The 16288-nt window shown below is 38.0% G+C and overlaps 1 protein-coding gene across 1 annotated transcript in view; it reads right to left on the reverse strand.

The window, feature by feature from the left end:
* The window catches only part of LOC117543108 (serine/threonine-protein kinase BRSK2-like), a gene marked incomplete at both ends in the record, with an annotated part of 105398 nt that overhangs the window by 26262 nt on the left and 62848 nt on the right, over nucleotides 1–16288 (reverse strand). The window contains 3 exon segments of the mRNA XM_034211220.1: nucleotides 1414–1530; nucleotides 5263–5403; nucleotides 9434–9519. Coding sequence (XP_034067111.1) covers nucleotides 1414–1530; nucleotides 5263–5403; nucleotides 9434–9519 — 344 coding nt within the window.

The raw sequence follows: 16288 nt of genomic DNA on the forward strand, positions 1-16288 counted from the left end.
ACTTCAGCAGCCTTTTTAAAATCTGTTGAAAGAGCAGTTAGATTCATTCTGGATGAAAAAGAAACATTCTCTTTCCAACAAAACACTTGTCAATTTTAACATAAATCTACGTAACATTATGACTTTTAACACCAAATTATTCTAACAATCAAACGTCTAGTGTGTCATAAGATATTTTCTGTTTTTAAACAACTTTGCAATTGCATTTTATTGCATTTTATTGCATTTTATTGTATTTTATTGCATTTTATAGTATTTTTCTACTTCATGCTTAGTATATTGTACGTTGCTTAGTCGGAGAAGACTTATTCGCAAAAATACGCTACGGCGATTCAGCACATAACTAATAGCCTTTGAATATTTTTTAGCAGTACAAGCACACGTAGTTTCATAGGAGTAATCACAATAAAAACTTAAATAGTAAGCACATTTGTAAAAAAAATAAGATGGATATTACAGAAAGTTCTGCATTATCTCCAGGGTGACTAGTGCCTGTATTTCTTTCATTAATAAGGATTATACTAAAGGCAGGCAGTTCATTTTGTAACTTCCTGTTCCTCTCGTGCTTCGTGCAGCACTTTTGGAGCCCGAGGACTGGAGTTTTATCTTTTCCACATCAGCGACTCTGAAACAGATCGGACCGGCCGGCATCCTGCAGAGCTTTTAACAGCCTGAGGAACAACAAGCAGGACCTGAACGTTTCTACTGACTCCAGATCAGCTCATCACGACAAGGCATGTAAGAGGAGACACTACAGTGGACATATTTAAAACATATTAAGCTTTCTTAACATGTCTGTTTTTCATCAAATCTATTTGTATATTCCTTTCCCGATATTTAACTTGACTTTTTTGGAATTTGTTAAATCTTTTAAAAAATGTCTTAAATATTACAACTTTTTTCTAGAAAATTCAAATGTTATTGTTCTTTTTCCTGATATTTGAACACTTTTTTATTAGATAACAAATCTGAATTAATAATCTTTAGAAATATTACAAGAGTTTTTACAAAAAATGTAATATATTTATTTCTCCAGAAATATCACTTTAATAATTTTTTTCCCGACTTTCAATCATCAAATATTACAACCTCTTCTAATCTATTGGTCACCAAATATTACAACCTTTATCTATAAAAAAAAATCGGCTTTCTTTCTTGACATTTTTGATTATTTTATGGTGTAAATATCAAACATTTTATTGAATTATTACCACTTTTTAATCACATTTTTTTCTCAAAATTAGATTTCCTCCTCATCTCTTAGTAGAAATCTCCATTCAGTAGCACTTACACACACCAAACCAAATACACTTTCATTCCTTTCTACATTGTAAAGCTTTTCACACCCTTCACACACTCATTAATACACACTTTGTTACTGAAAACATGCAGGTTATCTGAGGTTTCACTGACCCGCAGCTGGTCTCCAGCAGACTGTCCCCGACCTGCAGAGACGCCATGCCGAAGTCTGCGATCCTTATGTTGTTCTTCTCGTCTAACAACAAGTTCTCGGGCTTCAAATCTCGGTGGCTGCAGAGGGAACAGACAAGACATTTTACATTTTGAACCTCTCAAAAACATCATGTGCGATTTCCTGTTTTGGGCTGTTTCATAGTATGGACGAATGTGTATGTGTCCAATTTTTCATTTGGACCCGTGAAGAATTCTAAGATAAATAAAAAGTCTCATTTGTTTTCGGATATCCAAGACATACGATATTAAAAGGAAATTTGACTTGCTGGACATTACTAGAAGTCATTTAGCTTCCTATCCAAAACATCCCTCACTTTTGGAACAGCTCTGTAAGTGGAAGTCCTCTTTTGTGGAAGAAGAGTATGGAAAGATTAATAAAAGAACACACAAAGTAGCAGAAGATTTTATCACGTAACAGTCGGAGACATTCTTGTTATTCAACCAGACTTATAAAAGCAGAGACAAAGACTGATCTATTCCTCAGATTTTGGCCGTGAACCTGACGACCATTTAGCTTTCTCTCCTTTGTTGGACTTTCATTTAAAAATAATATTTGACATTTGTAGTCACTTATTTCTCCAACCTTTCAAGGCGGAAACAATTAGTGCTGAAAGGATTCACACCTACGCCGTACTAAAATCTATTTCATTAAAGGTCACCTACTGTATCATGCTATTTCTAGGCAATAGCATAGGTCTCAGATATATAAAAATATATTTAAAAAATCTCTACGAAGTGTTTTGCTCAAAATACCAAACAGATCACCCGTTCTAGCCATGCCTCATATCCCTCTATTTCACTTCCTGTTTCAAAAGTGCTGATTTGGGGTATAAAGCTTTTTTTTTTAAAATTGATAACAAAAATTAAAAAGGAGGGGGCTGAGCTCATGCGGGACCCGGCAGCTACTGTCTACACCAGGGGGGGTCAAACTCAATTTCATCACGGGCCACATCAGCATTATGGTTGCACTCAAAGGGCCGGTTGTAAATTTAAGACTATATAAAAAGACATATAAATATTGAATATATATAAAATAATGTATTATATTACATGATTGCCTCTGCATTGGATTATTATCGGATAGGGTAATAACTTCTGAATTAACTACGTCTGAAAGCAGAAGTCTAGGGCAAATAATTGCACGTCTCTTCAGTAAGAATGTCACAATATGATTTTAAAAGAAAAGCCACATTCTGGAAAAACATTGATTGTAACATTTTGAAAAAAAAAATGTAATTATGAGAAAAAGGCTAATTCTAAGAAAAAAGGCATATTCGGACAAAAAAAGTCAAATTATGAGAAAAAGTCAATTTTGAGATTGTGGGACATGTCGTGGGCAACGTGCTTCTGTAAAGTAGCATGTAACCGTATAATAAACACATTATATTATTTGCAAGCTCTTGTGGGGCCACAGAAAATGAAGTTGCGGGCCGGATTTGGCCCCCGGGCCTTGAGTTTGACACCCCTGGTCTAAACTAAATACTGCCGTGATGAAACAACATATCATGGATTATCAAGGATTCTCTCTGAAACAGTCTGGAGCTCAAAGGCTTTCTCTCTTGCCGGTTATACCACAAGGTGAGTTCCTTTTTATTTCCTGCTTCTTCACACACATGCTCTCCAGTACAGGTTAGCTCTGAGTGTTAGCGATGCTAATGTAAACAAAGACCATATTACGTCCAAAACAGTCGGGCATTGTTTCTGATAGCAACGTTTCTGATTGGGCCGTGGGTCCACATTTCAGATATTACGTCATATCGGACGCAAATCTGGATCAGCTCCGTTGTTCCCCCGTTTTTAGAGATTTAGAGGGTTTTATGTTCTGATGCTGCGTGAGTTCCCCGACGCACCGGGGACACATGTTTATTTATAAAATACATCAGAAAGTGCATTTTGCATGATAGGTCCCCTTTAAAGTCCAATAATCAAGAACTGACACACTCCAGGTTTAAAGGACGTTCAGGATAACAGATCAAAGATATTAAGATAGAAAGGAAGAAATACTCAGATTTTTTTAGTAGTAGTGATTTTTATCTCTCAATATTTAAGAATTTTTATTACGTTTTAAATCATCAAATATTGAACTTTTCTCTTTTTTTTCCAAATCTGTTCTATAACTTTCATTTTTTATTTTTTAACTTAATTATTATAATTATTTGGGCATTAGTCAAACATTTTAGAAAAATATAAACAGTTTTCCCCCCAAAAAACAACGATATTTATATATATATATATATTGAAATATATGTATAACATATAGCCATATATACAGATTTAACTTTAGCTTTCTTTGTTTTATTTTTTAACACAAATACTATAATATTTCAATATTACAACTTATTTCAACAATATATTTCTTACTCCAGATATATCCCTTTTCTCATAGTTTTTTTATAATAATTATTAGAAGATAATAATATGTAGTAATTCATGTTGCATTCATAAATCCATAACACACAAAGGACTGTTTAGGTCCTGCAGAGCTGTGTGTTTTCTAACTAACTCAATTCTGTAAAGTCTCTGAATGATTGTGCTGAATATTCCCCTCTGCAGTCCCTCAGTGTTCTCATGATCTGAACCATAAAGAAGGTGTCTCTCTCTCTCTCTCTCTTTGCTTCTGCCGGATAAATGATCTCTCTTTGTGTCCGATTGGAAAGTGTTTCTCCCAGACTTCATAATTCACATGCAGTTTGCAGACAACGGTCCGTCAGCGGTGATAAATCAGGTGCAGCAGCAGATATTTGTGTAAATTCACACCCCCCCCCCCACCACCCATATTTTGTGCCTCTAAACAGAAATACATATTGTATGAGCCCACAAATTATCAGCCCTGACATTTCTGTTTCCCGTTTGGCCTGCACTAAATCACTAAACCTAAAGAAGGCTTGCACATCCTGTGTGTTTATTTGTAATGACCGTTAGTACTACGGCTAAATGCTTGATATTTATTGTTGTACATGAATAAGTTCTGCCAACATATAGAATCTACTATCAGAAAATCCTTCAACCAATACTAGATATTGATATAGTACTTGTCTAGGTATTTCATTATTAATGATATTTCCAAATTCATTGTCTATCATTCTTCATGAGACTATTTAATGAGACTACATTAACTAGCTATCATGCCTCTTGTGTACAAAGGGGATCCCCAGAGGAGACTTGGTGTGTACTATTAATATAACAAATAGTATGATCAAATACGATAATAAATACGTATTTTGATGAATATGAAATCCTTCTGATAGCCATTGTAATGTTTTATTGAGCTAATACACAACGTTAACTGCAGGGCGATTTATTTACAACCCTATTTATGATTTTATGAACAGTAAAAGGCTAATTAATATTCATTTTCATTCATTATTGTTGATTATTGTACTAGCTCTTACTAATGGCGCTTTTCCACTGCAGGTTTTGGTGCGGTTTGGTTTGGGTCGGCCCGGTACCGGCTCACGGGTACATGGAGGTTCCAAGCCAGCTGAAAACATGCTAAACTAGTGACGTAAACACTCCCGACTGCTGATTGGTCAGAGAGAATCGTCACAATTGTTGCGTGAGATAATCCCCAAGCGTCGCATATATCAATCACCATTTTAAGAACCCTGGTAATGTGGTTCCCCATTTGAGTCAAACTACAGTCATCACTATCGACACGTAAAGCGAAGCAGGGAATCCCACCAAAAACATACCGTGTGAGAAAGAGCCAAAAGAAAAGTACAACGTTGAATATAACTGAACTAACATGATGTATATTCTCCAAGATGTTTGTGTGTAAAATGTACGCACCATATAGAGTGGCTGTGGCAGAAGTCCAGCGCGGAGATGATCTGTCTGAAGAACTTTCTGGCCTCTTTAGGTGTTAGTCGGCCCTTTTTCACCAGGTAGTCGAACAGCTCCCCCCCCGACACATGCTCCAGCACCAGGTATCTGCAGAGGCAAACACAAACATGTCAGCGAGGGAAAAGGACTCCTGTATTTTCAGTACACTCGTGCAAGTATTAAGGATTAAAGGTGGGGTAGGTAAGTTTGAGAAACCGGCTCGAGATACACTTTTTATTATATTCCATGGAATGCTTTTAACATCCCGATAGCAATGAATATCTGAAGTGCTTTGACAAAAAGCACTAAAAAAAAGCACTAAAGTAACTGGATGGCCTACCTGCCTGTCAGCCTTCCATCTGTGCACAAACTTATCTCGTGCCCTCATTGGTCATGTGCGCGTTCGTGTGTGTTGGAGGAGGGGCTCTGGATGGAAGTGGCAGATTTTTTTCGGTTGTGTATTTTCAAATTCTAGCGCACTCGAGCTGTTTCTCCATTCTTACCTAGCCCACCTTTAAGGGTCATTTGTTAACTGAAGTTTTAACCTAAAGTAGTTGACAGCTCTAAAAGTCAAAATGTCTCTTTCAGGGTTTTGTACATTAAGTATATTTTAAGATCATATCTTTAAATAATACCTTTAGTTGAATTAAAAGAAAACAGAAAACTGTAAAAGGTGTAAGAACGATTATTGAAGTCACATAATTAGGAAAAAGGATAAATAAATGGAGGAGAATAAAAGTAAACAAGCACAATATAAATAGCGAAACACAAATAAAATAAAAAGGCATCACTGGAGCAGAAAGTAGAAATGAAGATGAAATTAAAAAGGTAACTGTTGTAGATGAAAGTAAAATTAAGGTCATTTTAGTAGAATAAAAAACAAATAAATAAATAACTAATATAATTAAAATACTATGGTAGCATAAAAAGAACAAAATAGGTTTAACTGTAGTTAAATGTCAAATTGGAAGATAACTATAGTGCATTACATAAAAGAAGTGTAGTGGAATAAGATTAAAAAACTACACTGTAGTAATATTATAATAAAAAAGGAATAGATAACTATAGTAGAAAAATAAGGAATAAGAAATGTTACTATGGCTAAAGTAAATAAGACCCAAGTTCCCATCAGCAGAAACACGTGGGTTTGCTGTCCTGGCTCCAAGATGGTGGAATGAGCTCTCCATTGGCATCAGGACAGCAGAAAGCTTACACACCTTCCGGCGCAGACTGAAAACTCATCTCTTTCGACTCCACTTCGAGCGATAGAATTATTAACAAAGCACTTATATACTAATAAAGGGCTGGCTTATCTAAAGCCAGTTGAGTAGCACTTGAAATGTTTTGCTCTATGAAACCTGATGTACTTTATGATTCTGTTTTCTTTGTATCTTCTTGGTCGAATGCACTTACAGTATATGTATTTATATGTCGTTGCTGCTAGATTGTACTGCCATGTGGTAAATACTCGTGGATGCTGCTCTTGCTCTTTTACACTTTTTGCATATCATGTATTTTGTTTGTAAAATGTTATTTTCTTAAATATTATGTGAGGGACTGCGGATGGAAATTAGCTCAAAGCTAAATCTGGCACTGTTACACTTGATACATTTGAATGTTTTAAGTGTTCATTACTGTGCATTGTCCCTGCCAAATACACGATTAAATAAATAAATAAAATATTGTAAGTTGCTTTGGATAAAAGCGTCAGCTAAATGAAATGTAATGTAAGTGTAAAAGAGGGGGCAGCAATTTCCCTTTGAAACAAAGTCTCAAAAAACCCCAGTAACAGAACTTAAAAACTAAACTACCTCACCTTCACGAGTAAATATCCTTAATGCCTCAGTTAATTCCTCCTCAGAATAAAGGAGGCATTAATAAAATAATTGAGTCATAAACTAGTATTTGTACACGACATGCTGAAGTTACCATATTGATGCTTAATGTAAATCCTGCACTGTGTTCAGAGTGTGTGCCTGCGGTTTAAAATGTTTTATCTGTGTTCATTTTTCCCGGAGACATCGTGCTCCTGCGCACGCTCCCCCTGTCACTGATTTATTAGCAGATTAAAGGATCTACTCGAGCGTTTTCTCCTCAAATTAGAAACGTGTGATTTGTGAAATCTCACCCCGCAAACTGTTGACCATCCGTCCCTGTCCCTGCAACATTAAGAAAACAAATTCCCGCTCCGTTTGACGCCACTGCCTTTATCAATTATTGAACATCGCATTACGCCGTCCCACTGGAGCGCAGCGGCCACACGCAGCAGATTAATGTGTGCAATAAAACAGGATATACATTAAAGATACACGGGAGAGGGGGACCAATAAAGCATCCCATGCCTTCATAAAACACACAAACAGCTGCATGGAGGAACCGTGCACCATGTTCAAATGCTCTGCAGGGCACATCATTTTCATATCTTATAGATGTTGTTTGTTAGCTCAACTTCAATCTGTCTGTCCGCACACATTTTAAAGAGGCCCGGTTCTGTTTTCCCTTTCTTGTAGTTTGTTCTACAGGAAAGGTGTTTATGTCTAGTTTGCTAACGTTGGTGCAGATCCCCACTGGATTGGATGGAATTTAGCAACACAGACTTAGCGCTAATTCTGTCCTGGTCTAAAGAAATTCTTAGTCGATTAAAACGAGATTTTGTCCATGGTTCATTTAATCTACAGATCTTACTGTACCTAGAGAATTATGCAAACTCTAATCTACTGAAGAAATACAAGTCCAATAAGAACAAAACGACTTTAACGAAGTTAGGCTTTTAGAAATGGAATGGTATATTCACAGAAATATTGAACAAAATATAAACTCTAACTACAAAAGATAAAATATATTGGGGAAATATAACTTTGGTCTACCTATGTTGCAAATGTATTATCTTTTCAATTTACACACGGCATCTATTGCACGTCTGTCCGTCCTGGGAGAGGGATCCCTCCTCTGTTGCTCTCCCTGAGGTTTCTCCCATGTTCCCTTTAAACTGTGGGTTTTCTCCGGAAGTGTTTCCTTGTACGATGTGAGGGTCTAAGGACAGAGGGACTAAGGACAGAGGGTCTAAGGACAGAGGGTCTAAGGACAGAGGGTGTCGTATTGTCATACTGATATTCTGTACAAACTGTGAAGTCCACTGAGACAAATGTATTTGTGATATTGGGCTGTATAAATCAACATTGATTGATTGATTGATAACTTGATTGGGGAAATATAACTGCAGTTAAAACCCAGTTTAATGGAATAGTAGACATTTTTCTTTTGATTAAAAAACGTGTTTACCTTTTACATTTAAAAATCCTGCCAATTCAGCAGATCTAAGCACAACGGTTGTTGAGTTAAACATTACCACAGCTGACTGTAATAATGTAAAGAGTTACAAAATAACTAAATCAAATTTCTTATATGGTAAATGGACTGTACTTATATAGCGCTTTATCAGGTCTTTACGACCCCTCACAACGCTTTACATACTACGAGTCATTCACACATCATTCATGCAGAGCAGTACCACTTGCTCTAGGGAAGCTAACTCTCTCTCTCTCTCACACACACACACACACACCACACACACACACACACACACACACACACACACACACACACACACACACACACACACACACACACACACACACACATACACACACACACACACACACACACACACACACACACACACACACACACACACACACACACACACACACACACACACACACACACACCACACACACACACCACAACACACACACACACACACACACACAACGACACACATATTGTCCATCTTGTAGCAACTAAGGGTTCAGCATTATCTTGCCCAAGGACACATCGACAGGTTGTCGCCCCAAATATAAATTGTATTTTATTGTCAGTTAACCAATCATCTCTCAGAGGGGCGTGGCCAGCAGCAGCTCATTAGCATATAAAGTAACAGACAGAGAATCAGCACTTTGGAAACAGGGCTGAAACAGAGGGGATTATGGGATTCTGCAATGATTGGTTTGGAGCCAAACACTTCAGAGACATGTCCTGTATATATCTGAGAGCTATAATATATTGTTGAAAAAGAGGATATTAGGGGACCTTTAAATGAAGAGTTACAGTGTGCATGCAGAAGGACATATGTACTTACAGGTATTTCTTATTTTCATAGACGTCGTGCAGCTTTAAAACGTGGGGGTGCTCTATGAGTTTCAGAATGGCTATCTCCCGCTCCACCTGCAGAGAAACGCAGGAGAAATAATCAGTTACACAAAAACATTAAAGACATTATCTGCGTTTACAGCCAACATGAAACACACAGACTAAAGTTAAAGTCATCATCACACTGGGAAACAGACTGTTTTACTGCACCAAAATAATATTATCTCAAATTTCGAGTAAAAGCTTTGACATGATAATTGACAGAATCAGAAATGTATTTGACCCGCCTTAAATTGAGTTTTGTGACAGTTTCTGCTTTTTAGAATAAAATAAAAGATAAATTAAGACAAAGAGGTTAGTTGTTGAGAATTCATGTACAGTATGTGTTGGAGCTATATATCTCTTTATATTATTTAATAGTTTAACATTTATTTTCTTGCTGTTTTATAGTGTTTATTGTGAATGTATTCTTAGTTAGTCTCATAAGTTAAAGTAGTTTCTATGCTTTTATTTTGAAGGCATGTTTTGGGCACTGGGTGATTAGAGCACCTGGTGTAATTGTATATATTGGAGACAGGTGGAAGTGGGAGTCAGAGCACTAGTAGGCAAACGGTTTTTTACCAGGGTGGTTCAAGCCAGCAAAAGGGAAGCCATAGGAAAGGCTTAAGGAAAAGGGAAGCCATAGGAAAGGCTTAAGGAGAAGGGATATAGGAAACCTGTTCGTTGTACTTTGTTATCCGAATAAACTGCACAAATGGAGAATCTTGTCTGGACCTGGATCATTGCCCTGCGTAAGATCTGCTAACTAGTGCCTCAGCGGCTGTATTAATTATCTGTTTTATTTCTATATGATTTTGGCCGCTACAGTATGTGTGAGAATTGAAGATGTATCTGTGTTGGTGAACTATATTGTTTTTTTCTAATTTGTTGATAGATATTTTATGTATTGGTTTAACATTAGTCCAGTTTGACAGCCGGCCTCTGATCAGGATGAAAGTGGTTGGCAGCTGTAATTCAAATTCTGACCCTCGAGGCCGAACAACGAGCTCTGTATCGACGTGAGTTTGTTGAGGATGTCGGATCAGTGTAACACGTTTCAGTTGAGTGAATCGATGGGTGTGAATCAGGGAGGATCGTTAACAGGTAATCAAACTGATCTCTGCTGAAACATCTCATTGATTTCAGATTCTCATCTCTGACGGGATTTCAATCACAACCAGTCATCTGACAATTATCATGCATCAGATTTCTACAGTTAGATTAAAAGGGTTTGGGGACTTCTTTAATACCACTTGGATTGAAATTAATCAGGCATTCTCCTGTAGTGTGTTCTATCATTTTTAGTGCATGTAAATGGTCTGCAAAGGCTAAAATCCCTGTGTTCCCTCCCTGCCTGAATCGCGTCCATTTGACTTCTTTCTTCACTTCAGAAACATAGTGACATTCCTTTGTAACACTCGCTCTACTATTGGCTAGCGCTCCAACACATTGTACGGATAGGTTAAGGGGCGGGACATCTCTAAGCTGTTGACCAATCACAACAGATGAGTTTTTAGACAATATAAATATTCTTCATTAGCCCACAAAACATATTTATTTAAACTCATAACAAAGCTGGTATTTTTAAGGAGTAACTTCAGGACTACAGCAGCTTAAAGTTGGATTTAGGACTTTTTAAAACCAATCAGGGTAAACAATTAAGACGACTTGAATGCATTTTTTACACGGACAATTTTTTTTTTTAAATCATAATTTCTAACTTGACAGATAATTGTTAAGGATTTTGTAAGACAGATGTACTTTTCTCTTTATTCAGATACTGTTGTATTTGTTTTCTCCCAAATCTATGTTTTGCTATGAAGTCTATGCTTTTGCTCTATAAAATCGCAGAAAATAGTAAAAGAGAAATTCCATCGTAGTTCCTCAAAGTCCAAGACGATGTGTTTAAAATTTAAATATCTTGTTATCTGAGTCCAAAACTACAAATTCACTGTAATGTGATTTAAAACAGAGAAAGGCAATACATCTAAATTCTAAAGACATCAAAAAATTAACGAATTGATTATTCATCTTTGAACCTAATAAATGTATTCTAAAATGTGAACACGTTTCCCCTGCAAGAAGCAGCTAAATCCACATCATAGCTTTAATAACCCAGACTCCCACCTGTGATAGTGACTAATATCTGTGATGCGTTCAGGTGCAGAGCATCAGCCCGTCCTCCTGTCATCTGATTTAATTACCCTCGACATCATCACCCTCACGTCGGTGTAGCACGGCGGAGGCTAATTAAACACATGTACCAGGAAAACACTCGTTCAGCCCCCTGCCCTCCGTGTGGGAGCAGCCACATTTATTAAGCTCCATTATGACCCATATGGCTCTTTAATATGTGTGTGTGCGTGTGGAGAGAAGGGTGCGGTAGAAACATGATCTTAAAAAAAGATGATGGCTGTACAGCAGGAGGACAGCATACAAACAAAGAAACTAGGAGGTAACTTTTAAAAGAAACCATTTTTAAACTTGGCCAATATTTCTGGATTTTCATTAATTTCTGTGAAAAAAAAATGACCTGAAATGTTTAAGCGTAATGGAAGATGATGCACTTTTGCATATTGCTAAAATAAAAAAATAGACAACACATCCCAATAATGGTAATGATGGGGCGCTATTGTGTTCATTTTCAGGTTCATATTTGTAAATTTCTACAGGAGAGGAAAAACCATTACAAAAAATGACAGGGCCTCTTTAAGTGAGTTAAATAAGAACAGAAAATAGGTGAAGTAGCTGCTCAGGTGCAGCTTCTCCATGTTTGTTCAACCTTCACTCAATTCTGGATACGTAAGCAGCGATGAAGTGTGAAGTGCGACAGCTGGAGGAGCGATGTGACCTCTGAAGGAGATATGTGTCGTACAGTGACTCAGGCTTTGCAGTATAGACGGCTTCCTGCTCAGTGAGTCAACTTTGCGACACGTCTTCTACACACACCGACCTTCACTGGACAGCAAAGGAGAAACTGGTATGGTGGTAGATCTGTCTCTATTATTGACAATCGTTGTGTAAATGCAGACAGACTACTACTGCATTCACATATATATATTTTAATATAGGAATTTGTTTGTATATTTGCAAGTTTGTGTTAAATTAGCTTATATTAGTTCATATGTTTTTTTTGCATTTATGGAAGGTGTTTTAAATGTACATTTGCACATGTATCTTGGATTTCTTCACACAATATGAGACATATTGACTTCCATATATGGTACTAATCAAAAACACATTCTGCAAGTTCACACAAACACACACACTGTCATATCAAACACATGCTGCATCTTGCCTTAATATGCAAAACATATTGTGTATCATGTGACCGTGCTGTAGTTCCTTTATAGCCTAATGTTAGCCGCCTTTAGCTTAGCGGTGGTGACGTGAAGTCATGTGACCGTGCTGTTCCTTTATAGCCTAATGTTAGATTTTGACTTCAAGAATCATAAAGTGGTGTTAATACTTGGAGATGATCCTGCTGAACAAAACGTATAAGTATCATAAACGTGTGTTTGCTAGTGGAGTTAAGTTTCCGCAATAATCCAAAATCACATGGAGGAATCCAATTGAACCAGGGGGATGATGGTTAGTGCTAGATCGTATACCTCCTGGGTTTTAAGCGGCGGAAGTGATGTAATCGTGGATGAGAAGTCGGCAACTTTTGCAGCAACTGACAGCACATCTGGTAGTAAAAGTAGACACATTTAATTTAATTTAGCATGGGCTCTTTATGACTCTGGAGTCCTGCAGGAAACCGGAGGACAGTGAACAGGAGTGAGAGGGAGCACACTCCTAAAAAATCTCCCCCCTTTTTTAAAATAAACCTCGTACTGTGTGTGTCACTGTAATCCGAACGCACTCAGTGGCTTTCTGAGTGTTAAATCCCATCTGTGCTTTTCTTCTTGTGAGATGTCGTTTTTTTTGTCATGAACGAAAGAACGAGATCACGGATACAATCGGTCGAGATGGGTTTTCTCCGCAGGGTGGCTGGCGTCTCCCTTAGGGATAAGGTGAGAAGTTCAGTCATCCGGGAGGGACTCGGAGTTGAACCGCTCCTCCTTCGTGTCGAAAGGAGCCAGTTGAGGTGGTTCGGGCACCTAGTTAGGATGCCACCTGGGCGCCTCCCGAGGGAGGTGTTCCAGGCACGTCCAGCTGGGAAGAAACCAAGGGGTAGACCTAGGACCAGGTGGAGGGATTATATCTCTTCGCTGGCCTGGGAGCGCCTTGGGATCCCCCAGTCAGAGCTGGTTGATGTCGCCAGGGGAAGGAACGTTTGGGGCTCTCTGTTGGAACTGCTGCCCCCGCGACCCGACCACGGATAAGCGGGAGAAGATGGATGGATGGAGATGTCATTTTTTTTAAATATTAGTAATAGCCTGCTTTCCTCCAAAGTTATGAATTCTCAAAATATTATATTTATGATATTTTTGTGGGGAAATTATGTATTCATGCTCATCTCTTATCCTGGGTGGCAGGTAACGTCACTTCAGCCTAAAACCCAGGAGGTATACGACCTAGCACTAACCGGGAGATGATGCCTTCAGGGTCCAACAGAAAAATACACAATCGCTGCATCCCTCTATTGTGTATATGTCATGCGAGGAACAAGTTTAAAAACAGGCAAAAAGTCTGGCAAGAAGCTGTGTTGTTAGAAATGGTTATTCCACTTCAGCCTGATGTTAGCTTCACACTCAGCTCCTGAATCACAGCCTCCTCGCCTGATCGCTCCTCTTAATGAATTATGAGAATTGACTCGCGATGCAGCTTCTAAATCCTCGTTTAATTGAAACACGATGCGGGGCTGAGGGGCACGAGAGGCGATACATTGGAGCATCCCCTCAGTAATCAAACCACCATCTGTTGCAGTCAAACGGCTGCTGTCCAAAGACCAGGCTGAATATCCAGAGCTTTTATGAAGGAATACAAACAGAGAGGATCGAGGACTGAGTCATCAAACACTGAAGAATATTGATCAGGAAAAAGTTATTAAAGTATAAGGACTAACGCCAAAGAAAACTCAACAATATTAAAGATACAATTACATATTTAAAAGGCAAATCTTTACATTTCATAAACTGGAGATGTGATTTGATTAACACACACAAAGAACACATGATAAGCAAAATGCTGCTAATAAATATCCAGCCAACCTACCCATTGTTTCAGGTATATTATGTTAAACAATCTGAGCTCTTCATCTAATCTATAGCTCTGAAATATATATATATATATATATATACAGGGTTGGGAGGGTTACTTTGTAAATGTAATCAGTTACTGATTACTGATTACATGGCTCTGAAAGTAATCCGAATACAGTTACAGTTACGTGTCTTAAAAAAGTAACGTAATCAGATTACTTTTAGATTACTTTTGGATTACTTTCTTTTTCCATCACAGATGGGTATGTTTTGGTGTACAGGAGACACAAAAAGCAAAAGGAATGTGTTTTTACTGTTTTAATGGCTTATCAAGAGCACAACTGAAACACAACATCTGAAACGATGTAACAACATAATTAACTTTTTGGGGATGCAGCTTGGGATGTGAGGAGTGAGGGACACGGCTTAGAACGAGCGTGTCGCCTTCTGTCCTGCCAGTGTTGGCAGGACATGAATTAAAATGTCAAACTCGGACTTCATTTTAAGGACATTACGGCCAGGGGTGTAGAGCTATATTTGTTTAAGCACCGGATTGGCAAAACAGGAGAGTGTGTGCAGGGCCGCCCCTCCCTACAGGCCAATCACGCAGGCTGCATGGGGCCCCGCCTTGCGCAGGGGGCCCCGCCCAGAGGGCCTCAGCTGCTGTGCGCAGTTCTCCGCTCAGTTCTCCGCGCACAGCGAGAGAGAGTGAGAGGTGAGAAGGGGAGCACGTCTGTAACCCGACACCGTTGCGATTAATTGACATCTGACCAATCACGGCTTTGATACGGCCACTAGTGCAGGTGAAGAGATGTCGGTGAAAAGACAGTTTCAGTCCGGCACAAGGAAGAGGGGATAAAAACAAAACATGAAGAAACCAGAGCATCACTCGAAGGTGGGTTATTATATGAGTCAAATGTACAACTTGCGAATGTTGTATAAGTCAAATTGCCAATTGCCATCTTAAAACATCAGCTGCAATTCACGACATGAAGAAGGCAGTCTCTGCAGAGCATACAGGCTAATGGAGATGCAGTTATTTCCAGCATTCTTTATTTACCATTCATTCAAGTATGTGATGCCTTTTATCTGCTAATGTACAGGAGGAAGAGTGATACACTGTCTGTCTAGTTGGCTTACATGACAGTTACAGTTTACAGCCTGAAAAACATGGAGCATTGTTTCCCCTTTTATTCATTTTTATGTCAATTTGCACATTTCATGGTGACGCTCAGCCTCTCCCCTTAACTCCTAGCAGTCATCATCATATCAACCACAACACAGATAAATACTGATATAAATGTGTGTGTAGTTGTTGATACATTGCTGACAGAGGGAACTAGAATACAGATTTAAGAAATATCAGTTTTTGAGCATGTCATAAGCATGTTTTGTCTTGACAACTAAATTATAATAAAATAATATAGTATTTATATTATTGAATTGATTATGATTATTATTATTAGTAGAAGTAGTTTATTTGCATTCATTATATTGTAATCTTTTTGAGGCTAGTATTTGGCAGGAAATGCAGACGTACATGCACATTTACCATTTACCTCACTGTATACAAAAGTAACTGTGTTGATACTAATAATAAACAGGAATTATATTTATATAAGTAGCCTACTTTGTTTCCAAAAAAATGTGTTTCACTC

The sequence above is a fragment of the Gymnodraco acuticeps genome, unplaced genomic scaffold (genome assembly GCF_902827175.1).
Source record: "Gymnodraco acuticeps unplaced genomic scaffold, fGymAcu1.1, whole genome shotgun sequence".
NCBI classification, from domain to species: domain Eukaryota; kingdom Metazoa; phylum Chordata; class Actinopteri; order Perciformes; family Bathydraconidae; genus Gymnodraco; species Gymnodraco acuticeps.